The 21,827-nt window shown below is 44.8% G+C and overlaps 1 protein-coding gene across 7 annotated transcripts in view; it reads left to right on the forward strand.

The window, feature by feature from the left end:
• MLIP (muscular LMNA interacting protein) overlaps positions 1 to 21,827 on the forward strand; it is a 1,822,558-nt gene that overhangs the window by 1,146,176 nt on the left and 654,555 nt on the right. For 5 of the 7 annotated variants that reach the window (XM_085610855.1, XM_085610858.1, XM_085610856.1 and 2 more), the window contains one exon: positions 14,676 to 16,223. The exons of 1 other annotated variant lie outside the window; for it this stretch is intronic. In XM_085610855.1, coding sequence (XP_085466981.1) covers positions 14,676 to 16,223 — 1,548 coding nt within the window. The remainder of the gene's footprint in view (positions 1 to 14,675; positions 16,224 to 21,827) is intronic. One more of the 7 variants, XM_085610860.1, reaches the window with a different exon arrangement.

The raw sequence follows: 21,827 nt of genomic DNA on the forward strand, positions 1-21,827 counted from the left end.
TCCAGGCCAAATGCCTTGTAGGGGTGCCCCCTTGGCAGTTATGGCCCCCCAGGCCATTCAAGGCTTCCTGCTTCTGCAACGAAGCCACTACCAAGATCCTCATCCGCAGCAGTAGTACCAGTCTTTTATGCCTGTGGCAGGCTGCCAAGTGACATTGGGTACCTGTTTTAGTAAATGCTTACTGCAGCTCACACGGGAACTTCTTGGAGAGACTGGGGAAACCCCACATAGATTCACTTTCTGGAATCGTCAGTTCTTTCTGGGTGCACCTCATGCCGGGAACATGCTTTGCATCTCTACCTGAAAAGTGTCTCGTCCTGCATACTTTGCCCTCTCTCAACAGGCAATTAGACTTCTAGGCACTTCACACAGAAAGTGCAGACTTCAGATGATGGTTCCTCAGCTCTGTCAGACTCGCTGTCAGGCAGAGACCAGCACCGACTGAACACCAGCTCTTTGAATACTGTGTGGAACACTTCCTTCCTTTGCAAACAAGAACATCAGACTGAAATAAAGTGGGTTCCTGGAACATATTTTCCAGACAGGGAATGTGAAACCACTGTCTAAGACTGGTTTGGGTTGCTTCTTTTCCAAATATAATTTAAGGCTGCTGCTGTTTAGACACAGCCTTAGTGCAAATTGATGGTTCTCTCAGCAAGTAGAAATGGAGTTGGATACAACCAGGAATATACAAAATAGGGCCACAATGAAGTGTGGGATCTCTGCGCATTGCTGTCATCGGATTTCCTGAAGCAGTAATCAGAGACAGACCAAAAGGCAGCCCTGTCTGTAAAACTCCTCACTTTGAACAACATAAACTGCAGTCATACACACATCTCTACACCATCTTCCAAATGCAGTGCTTATTAAAAACTAATAAGAAGCCATTTTAATTAAGCTTCTCATTGAATTTCTAAGGGAAGCCCTGGCTGCACCCTTCTTCATTTCAGTGTCCGAAGCTCCCCCTCCCGACACAGGAATACAGACAATAAGGTTTCCCTCATATCCCATCTTGTTCTATGTTAAAAAGGGGTCTTTTAAAATGAATGAAAAAGAATCCAGTGCTCACTCAGAGATATGACACTTACAAAGTCGCAGTACCATACAGAGTCATGCTACCATACCCATTGCATATACACATGTTCAACAGGCACATATGATATCAGTACAATACTCTGGGTTTCATGTAACGGTGGAACTTTACATGACTCAGAAGCCCAGGATATCAGAACCTCACAATTAAATGGTATGGTTGCACAACAGATCACAAAACACTTTATGCTGCCAAGACCACTTTATGTAGTGCATCCAGGGCATGGACTATAGTTCAATGCTCACTATAAGGGCATTCTTTGTATGCCCTTTGGGTCACAGAACAGGCTCTGGCTCTCACTGTGCCTGGTACCATTAGGCCTCTGCTCACACAATAATTAGCATGACAACAGGGCCAAAATAAAAACCCAGATACCTCTTTACCGTGCAATTGGTTACTCCTTAAGGAAGATGTGCATGCTCATTTTCCATGCAGATGATATTCCTGTCACAATAGAAACTCTGAGAGAGAAGTTGGCAGATTCTTGGTATGAAAAATTGGCACTAAGATGCATCCTTGCTTAAAGTCATTGTATATAGAGTAACCCTGGGTGTAGTTGCGCTACGCGCAGCTACGCGAAGTGCACTTTGCACTATGCGAAATACGCATAGCACTACGCGAACTGCGCAGTGCACTGTTTGCGATGATTGCACAGTGCTGGATGCTTGTCCGCACTGTGCAAGCATTAAAAACGGCATCTTGCACAGTGCGACCTGTCGTTTTCTTCCGCTCGAGTAAATTTTTACTCTAGCGGCAGCTTTCTCAACGCGGACTGGTAGTTTCTCATCACGAGCGGTTGCAAGCATACACGACCACTCGCAATGAGAAACCTGACCTCCCCACGTTGAGAATCTCGCTGGGAGGTTTATTTTCCACGCTCGCGATCAGCAACTTGATGTTGCTGATCGCGAACGAGGAAAAAGTCTCGCCAGGATGTCATTTTGCTTGCTCGTGGTCGCCAACTTGACGTTGAGGACCGCGAGTAAGCAAAAAATACCAACTACACTACGCTACACGATTTTGCACTGTGCTACGTGCAATTCGCGTAGCGCAAAGTAGCATAAACTACGCAAACTTCGCAAGCGTAGCGTAGTTGTCCGCCCAGGGTTAATATAGAGCTCTTACCAGAAAGATTACACATTTTACTCGTTAGATACGTGTACATGTTTGTATGTGTAGAGTTCCCAAGATCAACAAAAAAAAATGCCACTATCACAAGCTTTTGTAAAATATATTAATCAACAGAACAGCATCGTATCTTTTACTTATCTGTTATCTATATCATAATTAGTAGACAGAGTGCGTCGCCCACTGTTCTAGTACAGTACTATCTAGAAATATGACATGCACTCCCATATGTCAAAATAATTTTTAGACGCAATATTTAAATCTACTCCACAATATAGGTCATCCAAAGCTTCCAACTTGGAGATTGTCTATGTTAGATTTTCTTTCCAGATTAGTTGTATTCAAATCAACCACCCCAGACCTGCTGAAGATAGAGCTCATATATACCCCATATTTACTGTAATGAGGAATATGGTCACTTCAAAGGTTTTCTAAGATGAAAGGGTTCAATAGAAGTCTATATTTAGGACTGTCATCCACAGTATAATCTAATGAGTTATTTCTAACAACTGAAGACAGCTGTGTAAAAAGAGTGACCTGATCATCTTCAGGGTGACCATTAGCCAATGTTCAGTGATTATCTTAGATACTGTCATGTAGCGTCGACGTCACTTGTATTTTACCCGTTTCAGATGTTTCAGATGCAGAGCGGTAGATTGTACTGATAGCAATAAGGTCACTGCTAGTATCAAAAGCTCCTGTTTTACAGGCAGATCTCTTCTCAAATGCAAATCCGAATATAAATATTTATTTATTCAACCATTCTCTAGCAGGGTTGAATACGTGCTGGGAACACTTTAGCAATTGAACCGAGCACGGCTGGCACGTTTGCAATTAGTATCTTTCTTGAATGAAGTGAAGCAATATAAGTATTTGATTTTAGCGGTCTGAGATGGCTTGTTTCAGTCTTCCCAACTGAGGAAGCTCCGATGAGAGAAGGTCATCAACGAAAGCAAGATGAGGCGGTGTTTCAAAAAAATGATTTCTTGAAGAAGCAGATTTGAATACAAATATTGTTTTCTTCTTATTTGATTCACAGCCTTACCCAGCCTCAAACAAATCAGGGTTTATGTAACAATATCGCTTTTTCTGCATGATTACATTTGCTTTCTCACCTTTATATTGATAGTTTTTTTTATACCGTTTTTGTCTCAGTCACGTCATACTAGTATTTAGTGCCATAGTACTCGTGCACTGTCCCTGCAAAAAAAGGCAAAATTGGCTACATCCAGCTGGCATATTTACATTTTCAGCATAGCTATGTTAATATGCTGCAAGTAGTGCAACCCTGGTATGAAAGGTAAATATCACAATCGGTCTAGAACACTATAGGTCCGGGTACACTGTTTTGTATAAATTCCTCCTTTTATGCATTAAATATGTCACTCTAAGTGCTCCCATTGGGCGCTCAATGTATAAAAAAGGGAATGAACTATGCTACATATTTAAGAAAAATATGTCCCTACAGTGAACATCTATGAAATGCTGCGTCCACTTTGCATGTAAAGTATTATTTGTCTATGGAGATGCCTACTTGTGAATAAATATCCGGTTTTACAATTTCGTCTAGTAAAATGCAAAAAGATCGGTTTTATATGTATATCAAAAATCAAGTTCCTGGGGTGCGGGGAATGACTGACTGCCGAGCAAGATGGCCGCTTAATAGAACTGCTCTGAGCCCCATCGGTACAAAAGGGGGTGGTGATGGACGGAGCATCAGAACCAATCAAAAACTCACACCCAGTCAACAGATCCGGGTTTGATCCATCACCGTTCTTTAGCCCACTCTGCCACCCCAGTTCAGACATGGCCATATGCAAATCAGTCTGACCCTGTGCCTCATGGGAACAGTTCAGCCCGAACTGCCAAGCCATGCCTTCCCTGGACCGGAAACAAGCTTCCTAGGACCGGTTTCTGGCATTTCAGCCGTCTTCAGCCAGGCTTACTTGAATCCAGTGGCAAAGTGAGCAAGGGACTCACGTCTGAGCATACCCTGCCAACTTATGGCGAACAAAGCGGTACAAAAGGGGGTGGTGATGGAAGGAGCATCAGAACCAATCAAAAACTCACACCCAGTCAACAGATCCGGGTTTGATCCATCACCGTTCTTTATCCCACTCTGCCACCCCAGTTCAGACATGGCCATATGCAAATCAGTCTGACCCTGTGCCTCATGGGAACAGTCCAGCCCGAACTGCCAAGCCATGCCTTCCCTGGACCGGAAACAAGCTTCCTAGGACCGGTTTCTGGCATTTCAGCCATCTTCAGCCAGGCTTGCTTGAATCCAGTGGCAAAGTGAGCAAGGGACTCACGCCTGAGCATACCCTGCCAATTTATGAGGAACAAAGCGGTACAAAAGGGGGTGGTGATGGACGGAGCATCAGAACCAATCAAAAACTCACACCCAGTCAACAGATCCGGGTTTGATCCATCACCGTTCTTTAGCCCACTCTGCCACCCCAGGTCAGACATGGCCATATGCAAATCAGTCTGACCCTGTGCCTCATGGGAACAGTCCAGCCCGAACTGCCAAGCCATGCCTTCCCTGGACCGGAAACAAGCTTCCTAGGACCGGTTTCTGGCATTTCAGCCGTCTTCAGCCAGGCTTGCTTGAATCCAGTGGCACAGTGAGCAAGGGACTCACGTCTGAGCATACCCTGCCAACTTATGGCGAACAAAGCGGTACAAAAGGGGGTGGTGATGGACGGAGCATCAGAACCAATCAAAAACTCACACCCAGTCAACAGATCTGGGTTTGATCCATCACCGTTCTTTAGCCCACTCTGCCACCCCAGTTCAGACATGGCCATATGCAAATCAGTCTGACCATGTGCCTCATGGGAACAGTCCAGCCCGAACTGCCAAGCCATGCCTTCCCTGGACCGGAAACAAGCTTCATAGGACCGGTTTCTGGCATTTCAGCCGTCTTCAGCCAGGCTTGCTTGAATCCAGTGGCAAAGTAAGCAAGGGACTCACGTCTGAGCATACCCTGCCAACTTATGGCGAACAAAGCGGTACAAAAGGAGGTGGTGATGGACGTCAGCCTTATCCCCCACCATCCGTCACAAATTCCGTCCCCAGTTGCCAGATTACGCAACCTGCAATCAGTGTGGAGCTCAAGTAAATGTAAATGTGCAGATATGTATATAGCGCAAATCACCAACCAGTCTCTAAGCGCTTGCTTAGGGAACCCGTCCTGGTATTCCCCTGTGAGATAACCCAGCAGGGCAGGGCATCGCATCCACAAGGTGAAAGCCAGGCATCCCGCCGCGAGGGGCCATTGTGGAGATTAAGCAAGCTATTGCCCAGAGTCGCAGAGTGTGAACCCATGAATCAAGTATGCACTGGAGCGAGAATTATCGAGTCCATGGACAATTTATGGACTCAAGACCCAGCCGAGCCGGGAATTGAACCCTGGTCCCTGGCTGACCTCTGCTTCCAAGTCTGCCTACTCTAACCAGTGAGCCACACTTCTCCACTCAAGTGCTCCGGTGCTGCTCGTCCTGCGATACGGAACTCTGCTAATTCCACCAAATGCGGCCTGAGGCCTGAGCGCCCTACCGAACAGTGGCTGAAGTGCTCCATCAGGAGTTCAACGCACGGCTTGCACTTGCCCATGTGACTTGCAGGTTAAGGAAGTGGGCAGAACACTTACAGGTGGAGAGGACGAGAAGGAGCTGTGGCGCCTGGGCGGTGGCTTTCACTCGCATCCGGGTTGTGGACCGGAGCCAAGAGGTGACTGCATGCCTGCAGCGATTCAGCACGGGGGACCGAGTTGAGTGACTGGAGGATTGATCTGCACAACGTTCCCATCTCCAGCTGGAAAGCCGCAATTGCTGATGGTGCAGAGGTAGGGATCCGCTTGAGGGGAGAGGGTGCAGTGAGGTAAGTGTAAGGCCCCCTCACTCTGGCTCTGGAGGACTCAAGTGCTCCAGAAGAGAAGAGGTGGAGAAGCCCATCTGGGACTCGCTGGGCCTGCCCAATGAGCCGTGCACTGTAGACTGGCCCCCCTCGGGACTGGAAGATGCACAACGACCAGAGTGGATACAGAACAACCCCCCTCCCCCAGCACATCACACCGGGCAATAGATAGCAAGTTGTCTGGCCCAACATGGCGGGGCGGTGCATCCCTCTTGAGGCAATAGTTAGTTGTTGCGTGGTGCCATCCCACAAAGACAGCAATACTGGTAACGGGATCAACTCAGGAAGTTCACTGACCACCCATTCCTGACAACACTGTGAACTTGAAAGTGAATGGTGATTCTACTCTTCTTCCCTCGAAGGCCTGCACTGAGGGAGGAACAACCCTAGGGCTAAAAACTAAAGCAAACTCGGCAGCTGATCTGTAAGGAGGTGGGGCCAATATCTGGGTCTGTGGAGCATTGCTGGACTGAGAAGCTTTTTTTATCAGCGGGACACGGGAGGGACTGCCAGAATACCAACAGGGTGCTATGGCAACATCCCGGCAGGTGGTTGTGAGTATGGTACAGCCCCGTCTCACACTTTTGCCTCGGACCTCCCTGTATGATACTGCACCCAGCCAGACATGTGTTCTGAGATCCAGAAGCCGCAATCAGCTATCACAATGATGGGAAGGAAGGGGCCTAAGGGTGGCCTCCAGACTAAGCTTGCCAAGTATACAGTTCCAAGGGAATCACCAGCTCCAGGTGGCACTACAGAGCTGTCAACTTGTTGCAACTGGCCCCACTGACGACGAGGCACTCACACTTCGAGACGTAATGGTTGCCATCCAGGGGGTGCGTGCATCACTCGAAGGCAAAATGGATACATCAAACTTAGAGCTCACACTGGTCAGAGTGGACTTACTGAATGTGGGGGCCAGGGTTAAAGACGTGGAAGCTAAAACAAACTCTCTTAAGACCCAAGTAACTGTCTTGAGAAAAATCATGGTGACCTAGAGGCCTGGCTTGAAGACTCAGAGGGCCACACGAGGTGAAACAACAATCGAATAATGTGGATTCCTGAGAGGGTAGAGGGCTCAATCACTGATCTTTTTGTGGAGGACCTAATACTAAAACATCTGCAACCCCGTGGTCTGTCCAAGTTCTTTTCGGTCGATAGGGCACACAAGGTGCTGGCAACCTGCCCACGTCCTGGAGCACCCCCACGTCCCATCATAGCATGGTTGTTCAATTACCAGGATCATGATGTGGTCCTGCAGACGGCTCGGAGTGCTGCATCTTTTAAGTGCGACAATGCTACCATCACATTCTTTTCCGACTTCCTTCTCGAGGTGCAAAGGATGCACCGTAACTTCCTGGACGTTAAAACGATAAAAAAGCCCTGCCAGACAAGAACATTAAATGCTCTGTGATATTTCCTGCCCGCCTGAGAGTCTTGACAGAGGACAGAACGTGGTTCTTCTTGGCAGAGGAGGCCTGGGACTGGCTGGATGGCTGTAGGATGGCCCCCGGATTCCAAATCCCAAAATCACCAGGAACAGCAGAGACACAAAGGTATTTCCCGAGATCGACGGAGCCACACCGATGGTCGGGGCAGCTGGAGGAACTCACCCCACCACGATGAGACCTGAGTACTTGGTGGGGGAAATGTTTCTGTTTGTTAATCATGTGAAGCTAGAGACAGCAAAACATTTATTAAGGGGATGGACGCGGAGGGGCGGTGGCTAATTCCCTCAATAGAGTTTGTCTGAAATGGTAATTGGGATAAGAAACGCTCTGCATAGTTGGGGAAGTGAGCAGTTTAGAGCCTGCTTTGCATGGAGGTAGGGAGGGGGCACAAAGTTGGGAACTAGTTTTGGTTCAATTTTCACCACTAGATGCACCACAGAATGGGATTGCTTAGTGCCTTTCACTTGTGACAAAGATAGAGAGGGGTAGCCACTCAGACTGCCCGGGTGGGAGAAAAAATATACCGGTAGACCTATGCTTAAGAATATACCATGATACGGCCTACAGATAAGGCCCAGCTGCGCCTAATGTTATGGAACATCATTGACCTGGGCAATAAGATCAAAAGAGGAGTTGTGCTGCAATATATTAAAAGACACATGTCCAGTGTCATCCTCTTCCGAGAGACACATTTGACTGGCACCAAGAGTAAGGCGCTGAATAGATGGGGGTATAAAATGCTGCCACATGCGAGCTACACGTCTGGGTCGAGAGGGGTAGGTTTATTGATCGAAAAGATATTAGCATTACAGACACATAACTTCTAGGTGGACAATGACGGTTGATATTTAGCAGTTGCAGGCACCTGGGAAGGGGCCCATCAATATAGTTAGTGTTTATAGCCCGCCAAGACTCCATGACTCCACACTGGCCGACCTGAGTACCCTACTTCTCAAGTTCAACCTCCCAGACAGAAAGCTGCTAATGGGTGGGGACTTCAACTTTGTCCCCGGTGACTCCTCCGACCGCTGGCTCCCTAGACAGACACCCGTGGGCCGTACCCAGTGGGGTACAGCCCACTGCTAGATTTTTTAAACACCATGGGCCTGACAGATGTGTGGAGGTCCCACAACCCAGAGATGTACCAATTCACTTTCCATTATGAGGCACATGGCTTCTTCCCTAGAATCGATTATTTACTGACTTTGGCCCAGTTCTCGGTGGTTTTCTATCTGCCCTGAGGTATATTTGAACACTCGCCTATATGTGAATTATATGGCCGATGGTTCACCGGAGGCCACCGATCCATAAAGCTAAACCTCTGGTATTTCACAGAGAATGAGGTCTCAGTCGACTCGGCCTCAATATTGTGAGAGGCATAAAAGACAGTCATTAGGGTATAGGGTCTCTCCCTGGTAGTGGGCCATAGGAGGGTTAAAAAGGGCAAATTTGGAAGGTATATAAGTGGACATAGTGCAACTGATCCACCAGGATTGAACCTACATCCCCAATACGCTGGCACTCAAACAGCAGGAGTATCATGGGCAGGTGACTGAAAAACCCCAAACTAGACACAGGGCTACCTTGAACCATATCTATGAGGTTAGGGATTAGGCTGGTAAACTCCTGGCCTTGCTAGTTAAAAACGAGAGGGATAATTGATGGGTGTAGAGACTCTACTCTGAGAAGAGGGAGTGGATAAAGGAAAAACTTGACATTGCATAAATGTTTGGTTCCTACTATACACAATTCTACTCCTCCTATGGCTAGGCAACTCCAGAGGACTGTCATGCATTCATAACAGACATATCGCTCCTCACTCTTACTGCTGACGATAGGACCCTCCTCGAAAGGGACTTAACGCAAGAGGAGATAACAGAGTCAATTCGGCATTTAAAAGTAGGAAACGACCGGGTCCCAACGGACTACCCATATACAAACTCGATGCGTCGAAAAGTGCACCACATTTATTAAAGATGTTTGAGGAGTGCCAGGAGCGAGGGATACTTCCCATGGACCAAAGGCTAACAGCAATCGTCACCATACACAAATATGGGAAACCACCAGATAACTGTGCCTTCTATAGGCCTAACTCTCTCCTGAATGCTGAAATTAAAATACTAGCAAAGTTATTAGCCTTTGGTTGCTGCAGATAATTACCAAATTAGGGCATCCAGACCAAACCGGATTCATCCCGGGGGTAAGTACTGCACTCAACCTGAGAAGGCTGCATGGAGTACTGAGTAGAGCAATGCACATACAAGAGGACACGGTCATCCTGCCACTGGATGCCCGCATGGCTTTCGATACCATTGACTGGCCCTACCTTTTTGAGGTTCTAGTGAAATTAGGCTTTGGGACAAAATTCCTGAGTTGGGTCCGACTTCTCTACTCTGAGCCGCTCGCCCAAGTAGTGGTTAACAGGGAGCTGTCGCACACTTTCCCCTCATGGCGCGGCACCCGCCAGCGATGCCCGCTCTCCCCTCTCCTTTTAATATTTTAAAACAATAAATTCCACACTTCAAACACTCCTATGGAATAGCAGATTGTCAAGAGTCGCATTTCATAAGCTAACACAGAGGTGGTGCTATGGTGGCATTGCCCTGCCGGATGTACAGAAGTACTATTGAGCAGCACAGTTGACAATGGATGCCCCTACCGGATGATGAACAGTCGATCTGGACAGATTGTCTGGTGATGCATACCTACGGGCCTTGTACTCCACACTGTCATGCCCACGACAACAGGGCACAACGACTGTGACCATCGGTCTCTGGCATGCAGCCCATGAAGAACTGGGGTGGAAAGGTAGACTGACTCAGTTCACACCTTTGTGGGATTTGCCCATTTTAGGCTTTAGGCACACTGAGTTTGTACCTGGAGTTTCACAAATGGGACCTAATAGGCCTGTCCAAAATAGAAGATCTATGGATGAGGGGTTCAACACTCCCTTTTGCTGTCCTTGGAAGGGAATATAAACTGGCAGACACTGAGATATTTCGTTACCTGCAAGTTAGACATGCTCTTCAGGTGGGGAAGAGCTTCCTGACTCCTCTCTCCTGGAAGACCATTTGCTAGGTGAGCACATACCAGTAAAGCAACTTTACTCACATACTGGAAAATCATTAACAACACACCTGACACACTTCTCTGCCTCTGTGAGAGGTATACCCTGGACTTGGGGGGGTCTAGAGGATGATGAATGGCCGGAGGCACTGGCCTCGCCTAGTGAAATAGAAATTAAGGTAGGATTCCAATTGGTGCAGCTTAAGGTACTGCACAGAGCCTACTTTGCCTGTACCACAATGGTGAAAAAGGGTAGGGCACTGAGTGACACATATTGTAGAAACTGCACCCCGCAGGGCAATTTCATCTACATTATATGGGAATGTCCCGCCACACAGTCTTATTGGGAGTCAATAGTCAAATGTGTGAATGCCGTATAGGACATGACAATCCCTCCAACGTCTAAGTGGGTCCACCTTAACATATGGGAGGCATCGAACATCAATCTAATGGGACGCACCTGGATGACCCTCAGCCTGGCTGTAGCAAAACGCAATATAGTGATTGGAAAAAAGATATGGACATGAATATGGTAGCTGAAATAACTGTCTACACTAATATGGGATGTCCCAAAAATGGGTAAAAGTCTGGGGCAAATGGATCGACTATTTGGGGACCTATGTACCCCCCCCATGTTTACTAGTGGGCCCTAACCCCCTTCCTGACTCTGTTTCCTCTCCGACCCAGGCATCTTGGGTGGGTGGGTCTGGAATGAATAATGCAGGGCTATGCAAACTGAGTCAAATACTATTTGACTGTATTACAGTGTTGCTAATGTGGTGTTTTATGTTGTATGTTCTTTTATGTTGTATTGAATTTGAATAAAGAGATTTTATCAATATATCCAAATAGTGCCAAAACTAAAATAAAAAATTTTAAAAATGCGAGTGGCTAATGTGGTTAACTACACCAGATTGGTAACATTTAAAAGTCATACTTTGTGGTTTCTGGAAGCCTGGCAGTAATACACCAGTTCTGCTAGTTCTCTTCCCTCCATTTGCAGTAATTGTGACCCTGATGGTGGCATGGAGGGGTGTGATAAAAAATGAAGAAGCAAGCGGGGTCCAACAAGGTGGCAATGAGAGGCTGTCATGACCTGGTCTATGAGGGAAGAAGAACAGATATACATTGCACGGGATGCACAAACAAATTTACTAAAGAGTGGGGCTCAAGGAAGGGGTTGGAAGATGTTTTGTTGGAAAATGAGAGAAAGGAGCTTTATGGATTAAAGTGGGACCACAAGGGCTGAGATTGGTAGTATGGACTTTTTTATAACACATTGTGGCCAGACATTGGTAAGTGGCTTCAAGGGTGTGCTTGTCTCTCTGTTGATGTGCCACCGAGTGGGGAGGGAGGGGTTGGTACTATGTGTTCATAGGTTTGATGGTTGTACCAAAATTGAATACAAATTCTGTTAAAAGAAATCAAATGTCCAGTTCCTAAAATCTAAGTTATACCATGTTTTGTGATTTTGCTTATTGTTTACTTCCTGATCATTTGAAACTAGTTCTGAAAGTGTATTATGTTGTTTCCAGAAACTACTGTTGTTTGATTCTGCTTGCAAATATCACACATTTCTTTGCAGTAAAAAAACCTGATTCTTGTGCCTTTGCTTCCAGGGGTTCAACAGGCATTTCTCTGTGAGTTGTCTAGCAGGCAGTGTGCTTTTAATTAGGTAGAACAACCTCTGCCAGGGGGGAAGTTTTCTCTGTGAACCTTGTAGTAATCTTATTAAGTTAGTGGAGCAAAGACTAACAGCATCATTTTGTCACAGTTTCATGTTCAGCAGTGCTGTCTTCATGCATTAGCATGCTGGGCAGTTGTCCGGTGGCCCCACAAGCATAGGGGCCCCATGCAGACCAGAATTTAACACTAGTTTTCAGTTAAACATTTTTATTCCTGTGAGTGGTTGTGTAGGCAGGGCCCAGGGGGCTATAATGCTGTTAAGATTGCCCTGCTATTCAGCACAATATTTCTGTAACTACAGCTGAAGGACTCTGTACAGAATGGAGGGTAAAACCACAGAACAGAGTATGCTGTTTCGTTGTGCTTACAGAAAGTTTTTTTTCATGATCATTTGTACTAGCACAAAGCTGAGCACCAGTGTTTTGCAGTATCACCATCTAAAGTACATACATATCCCTCAGATTTTCTTAGAGTTAATGCTAGAACTACAGAGAGCACAGCGTGGCCACTGCTCACTGTTCCAGACTTGCCATGTCTGAAATTCATGCATTAACTTGGACAGATTCTGAGTTATATATTTATGCTGTAGAAATGCCCAAAAACTAGGCACTCCACTCTGCAGTAAATAGGTTCAACTGTGCATGGTACAGCCCTCTATGATACCTCCCAACCACTGCTACTTGCAGGGTTGTAATGCGGGCCCCTGCAGCCCTTGCAGAACAGGGCGACACCAACCCTTGATCGGTCCCCCATTCAGACCAACACTTATGTAATTCTGTGAGACATGTGTGACTTAGGGGCAACTCATCACATTCTGCAGAGGGCCACATCATTTTGTGTTACACCACTGGCTCATTGATGATGTTGTTTTCTCTTAACTCAAAACACACTACATCAGACCAACCCTCCTCTGCCACCATTTCACTCTTTCTAAACTTTCATTTCTTTTGTGGTTCATTGTGAGGCTGCAACTTAGGGGCTCATTACGATGGTGGAGGGACCGCCACCACCCTCTCTGCGGTGGCAGGACCTCTGCCATCTGACAGCAATTTTCCCCCGCCAGATTATGATACCGGGGGAATCCTCAGGGAAGCATGGCGGACGCAGAGACCGTCCACCACGGTTCCGCAAGGCAGTCCTTTTCCATCCGCCTTGCAGAACCAAAACAGAGGGCAGCATTTGTAATAGGGATTAAAATATCCCTTTCCGCCTATCTTTTCGTTGCGGTCATCCCACCACGAAAAGACAGATGGAAACAGATTTGGGGGCCTTTAGCGGACCCCCCTTGTGTTGGGGGGAGGTAGCTGTGCACTAGAGGAGTACCCCCCTATATTTCAATGTTCCAAGTGGCAGGCACGTAGTGCAGTGAAATACAAAACATGCATTTTTGACATTGCCGCAATGTTAAATTGCAAAATACGACCGCCATGGTGGCGGTCTCATCCTAATTTGAAATGTGGGAATGCCGCATGTATTGCGGAGGGTCCTGGGTTACCACAGAATGGCGGATGGACTCCAGTCCGTCCGCCATCCTAATGAGCCCCTTAGGTCTTTTGTGGAAAAAAGACCAGATAGTTATAAAGGATTTCTAAAAGATCATGCATCTTATGAATTTTTGGGATATCTTAATCTACCTACATGAGTCAAATGAAAATAAAATAAAAACATATCCTAATTTTAAAAATAAAAATCTACCAAATGATATAATTCACTGTATAAAAAAAAGTTCAAGATATTTCTATCCAGAATAAACTGAAATTCTCTCCATAGTTTCCAGTTGATGTTCACAAACTAGAATCTGCCAGTTTGTGGATTAGTTGAAAATATGAATAAGAGGTCATCAGTAATTTTCCTGCAGAATTTCTTCTCAGCATTAGGAAATGTGAACAATAGTTCACGTTGTACGGCTCCCTTGGATTTTCGAATTATGGCCCTTTTTGTCTATGAAGCAATGGTGTTTGTATTAAAATTATTCACAAAATATATTTCATGTCTAACATCTAATAAGTGCACTCAATGAAATAAATAGTATGCTATTTTTAGGAATTAAATAATGTAACATGATATGATCTAATATTTAAAAAGTGATTTCCACATACGTGATTAAATGTAGTTTTATTAGCCCATATTCTTTTGTTGTGCCACATGCATTACAAATTATATCACACACTTTAAGTTTGCTAACGTGATGCTACTTTACTTGTGATGGCTATGCCACCTTTGTACTGTTTAGAATCAAAATATTCTATGTGACTTTCCAAAAACAAATTGTTTAATATGAGTGCTGTAATGTTAACTAATTTAAAAATATTTTTTTCTTTTTCCTGCAGCTAACCTCTTTGTCGTCTACGACTCACCTGATTTCTTCTACACCACTGCCTGCTATTAATGTTGTATCTCCTTCCAATCAAAGGGTGGGCAATGTCATACAGACCCCAAATCCAGCCTTCTCTGCTGATGATGACTCTAGACTGTTTAGTTCTGCAACAGGATCACCTATGATAAATTCCAAAACATGGTCAATGTCTCCTGAATATTCATCATCATCTTTTGTATTGCAAAACATATCTGCACATCACTCCTCCTTGCTGAGCAGTTCATCTGAATCCCAAATAGCAAAACCAAGTAAAAAACAAATTAGTAACACATTATCCCAGTCCTTATCTCCTGAACGTCCATTTAGAACTGGTGCATTATCTCCATTGCCTACCCACATTGAAACTCATCATTTATGTCCTCATCCTAAACCACTACACTCTCCTATGTTTGGATCCTCCTCCACACTATGCAGTACAGAGGAGCTTTGCAGTCCAATGTCTACTCATCGACCACTATCAAAATCAGGAAAAAGCACCTCCCTCCCATCACGACTTTCTTTTTTAACTGCCATTTTGAAGTCAGGACAAACCACCAAACAAAGATCAGGAACACCTACACCTTATCTTTCTAGTATGTCTTCCAAGCCCCTTGGTTCTCCAGCATACACTAATTGCCAGAAGTCTACCCGAACCAAAACACTTTCCACAAACTGGGCGACCTTAAAACAAGGAGACATTAAACCTACATCTTCAGATCACTCTTATAAGCAAACCAAGAAACTACCCTCATCTTTAGAATTCAGTGTCTGGAATCAGCCTCTTCAGGCTTCATCTCATTTGCCACCACAACAGCATAAGACACTCAATCCTTATATAATAAGTCCTAAACCATTTACCAGAGAAAAAGTTGTGTCCTCAGTTGTGCCACAAAGATTTCTCAGCCCAACAATGTCTTCTTCAACCTCAAACGCGCAGTCACCCTCCCCTGTAAATTTGAAACCTCCTATAAAAAAAGAGCTAAAGCAACCTTTAAAAAAATGTACAGAACCCGGGAAGTTGAGAAGAGACCGAACACCTTCACCCACAGTATCAGCTCACACATCACACACCATAACTTCACCAAGCAACCAACGAATCAATATTTCCCCTGATTCAGAAAAACATTTAAATGAAAATAATTTCAGCCCTAGATATGCCTCATCAAAAGTGGTTTCAACTCCCTTGCCTACTCTGAAGTTGAGTGTTGCTTCTTCTACACATGCATATACTTCATCAGAATTTCCATCTTCACGCTCTCAATCTACACCTTCCCTTCTAATGACCCAGAGTTCTCACTTTTACCCACCACAACCTAAATCCTTATCTCCCTCCCCTACTCTAAGAAATTATTCTAGAAGCCCAAATTGTGAGCGAATGGCCTCTGGTGTAAGCACATCAAGCATGACACCTGTCCCATTGATCTCATCACCATACCCAACATTATCAAGATCCTGCGAATTGTCGTCTGCACAATCCTTATCCTTATCCCAGTCACCTGACAATGAAAATAAGACACCTAAGGTACCATTTTTGTTTCTTCTTTCTAATAATGTGCATGGTCCCACTACTGTCATCTAATCGTGCTAAATGAATTAGTGTACAACTGGCCAGAGAAATTAACATTGAACTAACATGCTGCTCTCCAGTAATATAGAGAAGAAGAGCGAAGGCAGCAAATGAATGTTGAGGAACTCACGTTTTATTAAGAAACCTTGAATAACTTCACAAGCATGAGCCTATCTGATTAGAAGAAATGGACCTAAGAACATAAGAAAAAAATACAAAAGGGCATATGGCATTGTCTAATAAGTTGCAACTGGTGACTAATTCCTTCTGTTTGCATGACTCAACTGCAAGGAAAATGCCAAGTGAGCACAGGGTGCCACAGAACTTCAGTTGCTTTCTGTATTGGCAGTGGCAAACGACAATCTACCTGAAGACAGAGCCATATTGCAAGGGAGACACCAAAAAGATAAAAAGTAATCTATTTAAATGTCTTTATCCTAGACAGTAGAGAGCTTTTTCAATTTCAGGGCCTGGTCGTAGCTTACTGTTCACGGTTGGGAGGGGGAATAGAATAGTATATATGTAGGAAGAACAGATGAGTTTTTATCTTTTACAACATATTAAATATGTATATCATTTAGACCCAGATTTATGAAAAGTTTATGCAACGCAGTGTAGCAGTTGAAGTGGCTGCACTGTACCACGTTAAAAGGAAAAGAGCAGAACAGCACCATCTCTACAAAGACAGGGTGCTGTTTTTCTCTCTCCTTGGGCCCATGCATCTTACACTGTCATGTGCCAATACACACACCCTTCTGCCATAGTGCAAGGGGATGTGCATTATATAAGGAACAGTTTTTGTACTGGAGGAGAATCCTTCCAGTACAAAAGTTATCCTTTAGCACTTCTCCTAATTGGTTTGTGTCCTGTACAATGCAGCATACATGCAAAGTAGGAAAAGCGAAGAGATATAAAAGCATTTATGCTCGTTATGCCTGTCATTAGGAAACATTCGGTTTTACAACAAATCCCTAGGTACAAGTGTTTGTAAATAGGCATTTGCTTCGAAACCCTTGGGTGATTGCATGGAAACGCCCATGTAGCAAACACAAGGAGATGATGGACGGAGCGCTGAAACTTAACTGCCAAGCCAGGTCTTCCCTGAACCAGAAACAAGCATCCTGGGGCCGGTTTCGGGGTAACACCCCTCATCAGCCAGGCTAGCCTGAATCCAGTGGCAAGGTGAGCAAGGGACCCACGTCTGGGCTTACCCTGCCAACTTAGTGTGAACAAAGAAAACGCAACTAGATGATGTACGGAGAGCTCGAACTTTATAGACTCTCACCCCCTGTCACAGATATGGGTTGAATCCATCATCGTTCTTTAGCTCACTTCTCCACCTCAGTTCAGACCCACCTATATGCAAATCAGTCTTGACCCTGTGTCTCATGAGAACAGTCCAGCCTGAACTGCCAAGCCAGGTATTCCCTGAACCGGAAACAAGCGCCCTGGGACCGGTTTAAGGGTAACTCTCCTCATCATTCAGCGTAGCTTGAATCCAGTGGCACAGTGAGCAAGGGACCAACGTCTGGGCATACCCTACCAACTTAGGGTGAACAAAGCAAACACAAGATGATGGACGGAGTGGTGAACCTTTTCAGACACTCACCCCAAGTGACAGATCTGGGTTGGATCCATCATCGTTCTTTAGCTCACTTCGCCACCTCAGTTCAGACGCAGCTATATGCAAATCAGTCTTGACCCTGGGCCTCATAGGAAGAGTCCAGCCCAAACTGCCAAGCCTGGTCTTCCCCGAACCAGAAACAAGCATCCTGGGACCGGTTTTGGGGTAACACCCCTCATCATCCAGGCTAGCTTGAATGCAGTGGCAAAGTAAGCAAGGGACCCACGTCTGGTCATACCCTAACAACTTAGCAAACACGAGGAGATGATGTACGGAGCGCTGAAACTTTTCAGACACTCATCCCAAGTCACAGATCTGGGTTCAATCCTTCATCGTCCTTTAGCTCACTTTACCTCCTAAGTTTAGACCCAGCTATATGCAAATCAGTCTTGACCCTGGGCCTCATGGGAACAGTCCAGCCCGAACTACCAAGGAATGCTTCCTTGATGCAAAGTAACCCAAAGCAGTGCATTGCAGAATTTTGGGTTACTTTGGGAAACTAGCCAATGGAAATCTAGATTTGCTTTGGATAGTAAATTTCAGCATAAAATTTTGTTTCAGGTTTGCATACCACATATAATTCAAACCTGGCACAAAGCATTAATAAATCAGGGCCACAGAGCAGGGTTGCCGTACTGCATTCACTCTTGCTAGGTATATGCTGTTAATACTGACCCGAACAACAGAAGTATATGTGGCAAAGGAAGATGATGATGTGTTTGCAAACAATATAGAGTGAAGTGGTTTTACCATTTATTTAAAAAAATTAAAAGGACTGCATATATTATTAGTTGTCATATAATTCATGCATGTTTGTGTTTGTGTGTGTCTAGAAGCATTGCAGTTACTTTCAATGTAAACTGCGGATGGGGTGCATGTGCCATTGTACGTTTATAACCCATTGATGTGTAAAATGAATAAATAAATAATAGAGATGTGAAAGGCAAGTAACAGATTTGAATTATGTGTGTAAGGACATTTAGGTCTACATTATGAGATCCACAGTAACACTGAATAAGGCAAACTGAAGAGCATTGTCATGTGCCTTTATTTGTGACTCGAGGGATAGTGAGGCTAATTTCATCTTCTTCCCTTAAAGGTCAGCCACTCCCTGTATCAGTATCCAGGAGAGTATGGAACACCTATTTGACCTTAGGGGTAGAGAGGTTAAGGGATAAGACAGACAGAGAAAAAGACGATGAGACCCTAGTTTCCAGTCTGAACTGAACACTCTGAGGTAGAGGATGGCACAGCGTTACAGAGGCATACTATAATTCACTGACAAGAATTAAAAACAATTGTCAATGAGCACTTGAGTAATTGTATCAAACTCTACCATAGGTAAGGATATTGTCAGAAGCATGAGCACCTTACCTGGTGAATGGGCCAGCATTGCTTTAACTAGCTCCCCAAGCAAACCTCGAAACATTCCTTAGACCCGGAGATGAAATGTAAGGTAAAGTCATACTCAAAAAAGCCAAAAAAGGGTGTTCCATAGCACTGTAGAAAAACAGGTCCCAGATAGGCAAGCCGAATTACTGGGCCAAGTCAAAAATCAGTGATCATTCCAAGGCAAAAAAAAAGAAAAAGAACAGAGAGTATGTAAGAAGATAGGTTGGAAACTGAGGGGACAATAAAAGGGAAAAATCAAAAAAGGCGAGCAAACGGAGATACAGGTGCGAATTATAATCGTCAAGCGAAAGAGGTGAAACAACCGACACAGTCTTTGGCACCCACTAACTAGTTATAGTGCTCTGTCCTCAGTCACCTGGAAATCAAGTTCTGGTCATAAGGTGGCTGGGGCAGCATGCATTGAACCCGACCCTGCAAGTTATTGTCCTCCATGGTTGTAGTTTCCACTTCCCCTTTCTGCATCTCCTCCATATTTTACAATTCCTGACCCTCTTACGTGGTGTCCTATGTCAAAATTTGACATGTATTACTTAATGTTCACCCACTCTGAGGTACAGAACTACTCAAAATAGGGGGATATAGTATAGCAACACATCTTAAATACCACATCTAATTGTATGAATCTGCTGAGAAAAGAACCTGTGTATTCATGGTAACTCTCATTTGCTTGCAGACTGATATTGGTGTTTTGGGATTTTGCACACTTGGACACTTCTGTCCAGTCCCCATTCTCATGTGTTCTTTCCCCTAAAACAATTCAATTAGTGAAAGCATTAGTAAAAATGTGAATCTCCAATTGGCCTATTTAGCATTCCATTAATGCTATAGTATGTGATGTAGGACATGCACAATGGCATAGAAGATTAAATGTCACCTGTGAACTGCAGCACAAATTGCGCTATTCACTAAAATGCAACAGAAACATGGCTTGAGGCCTATTCATAAGGTCTCACTGCTGCAGCTTTTAAATTTGGGAGTGGAACCTCTCAAAATATCTATTTTGATAGAAAGGAGCCCTACTTGTAATTATTAGGTTAGATACCCCATGTAGCCTTTGAGGCCCAGATGATAGGATGCCTAGAATGTATAAGTGGAACATTTAGGAAATTAGGATCCGAATGGTCCTACAATGACTAGCCCCTAAAAGCTATTTTCACTTCATAGGCATGTGGCTGTTTCTATGGGAACAAATAAAGTATAATTGAAAGAGTATTTGAATAACTTTGGTTTATAATAAGTCAATAAGAGTCCATTCAACCACTATTTTTAATCATTATTAAAATCAAAGTTAATGGGGAAGTTGAAATTTGAATAATTGCACAGGAAAACTTGTAAAAAGTTAAACTTTATCTGATTGAAGCTCCAGCACACTAATTAGCAATAGCCTGCCAACAGCTGCCTCTTTGTCAGTGCTTCCCCACTGGAAGAGGCGCGAAAACAGCTCCCAAAGCAGAAATAATGGCATTGGCCTTTATTCAGGAACACTTGGGTGTGAGATATGTGACTCATCCACTCTCAGGAAAGGGGGTTAGGAAGGGTCAGGTACTTAATTAACTTGAAAGAGACCACGGTGAGACCAGCCAATTCATACCTAACTGTAAATTATGATCTGGAGAAGAGAGTGTGAGAAGTTGGCCTGGTATATGCTGTCCACTAATTAAATTGGGCACCCTGTACCAGTCCAAACAGCCCCTTATGGTGATAGGTTAAAGACAACCTTTATTGGAAGCTATCCTAGTGGTAGCCATGGAGAGCATCCTTCAGGCTAAGTCTTGAAGGAATGTAAAGCAGCTTGCTTTACCAGTCTATAATCTCTTGAATGACCACATGAAAGGACAACCACACCAGGTATGTAGTAAAAATATATGTATTTAAGATAAAACACACCCTCTAGTCTCTTTATGAGGCTGGAGTTCGAAGTACTTAAGTTACAAGTCAGTATTCAACAGTAAAAGCACAAATACACGTTTGGGCCCTAGGGCGTACCAAACCTTATACCAATAAAGTGGTATAAGAACCACGACTGAACTAGACACCAGGCCTAGAGCCTTTAGAAGTGCTTGGGCCCCAAGGAACCACCCAAGGTAGTGACGTAGGGGACCCACGGGGGACATGTGAAGTGTTAGAACACAGGCGCGAATCGCCGTTAACTTCCATGAGGAAAGTCGCGGCTGGAAAATTACAAGTTAAGGACACTTAGAGGACAACTACAAGCAAACCCTTTTGGACTTAGAGGTGTCTAGGACCAACACCCACAGGAGCACTGGAGTACTCGTGTTACCTCACCTAGGGAAGCCGGGTGCATAGGTGTCTTTTGGTGTCGGGTCGCGGCGTCGTTTTCAATGGAAGCTGGCAAAGAAGTGCTGCTGCCATGAAGAGGAGAAGTGTATGAAGATATCCAAGCCTGGATCGAGGATGGAAGGAACCTGAAAGCAGAGGGGACAGAGTCTGGGTCACTGACCATTGACCAGCAGCACGATAGTCCAATGCCCACAGATGTCGGGTGCTTCAGGTGAGTTGAC

This window comes from Triturus cristatus, chromosome 6 (assembly GCF_964204655.1).
Source record: "Triturus cristatus chromosome 6, aTriCri1.1, whole genome shotgun sequence".
NCBI classification, from domain to species: Eukaryota; Metazoa; Chordata; class Amphibia; order Caudata; family Salamandridae; genus Triturus; species Triturus cristatus.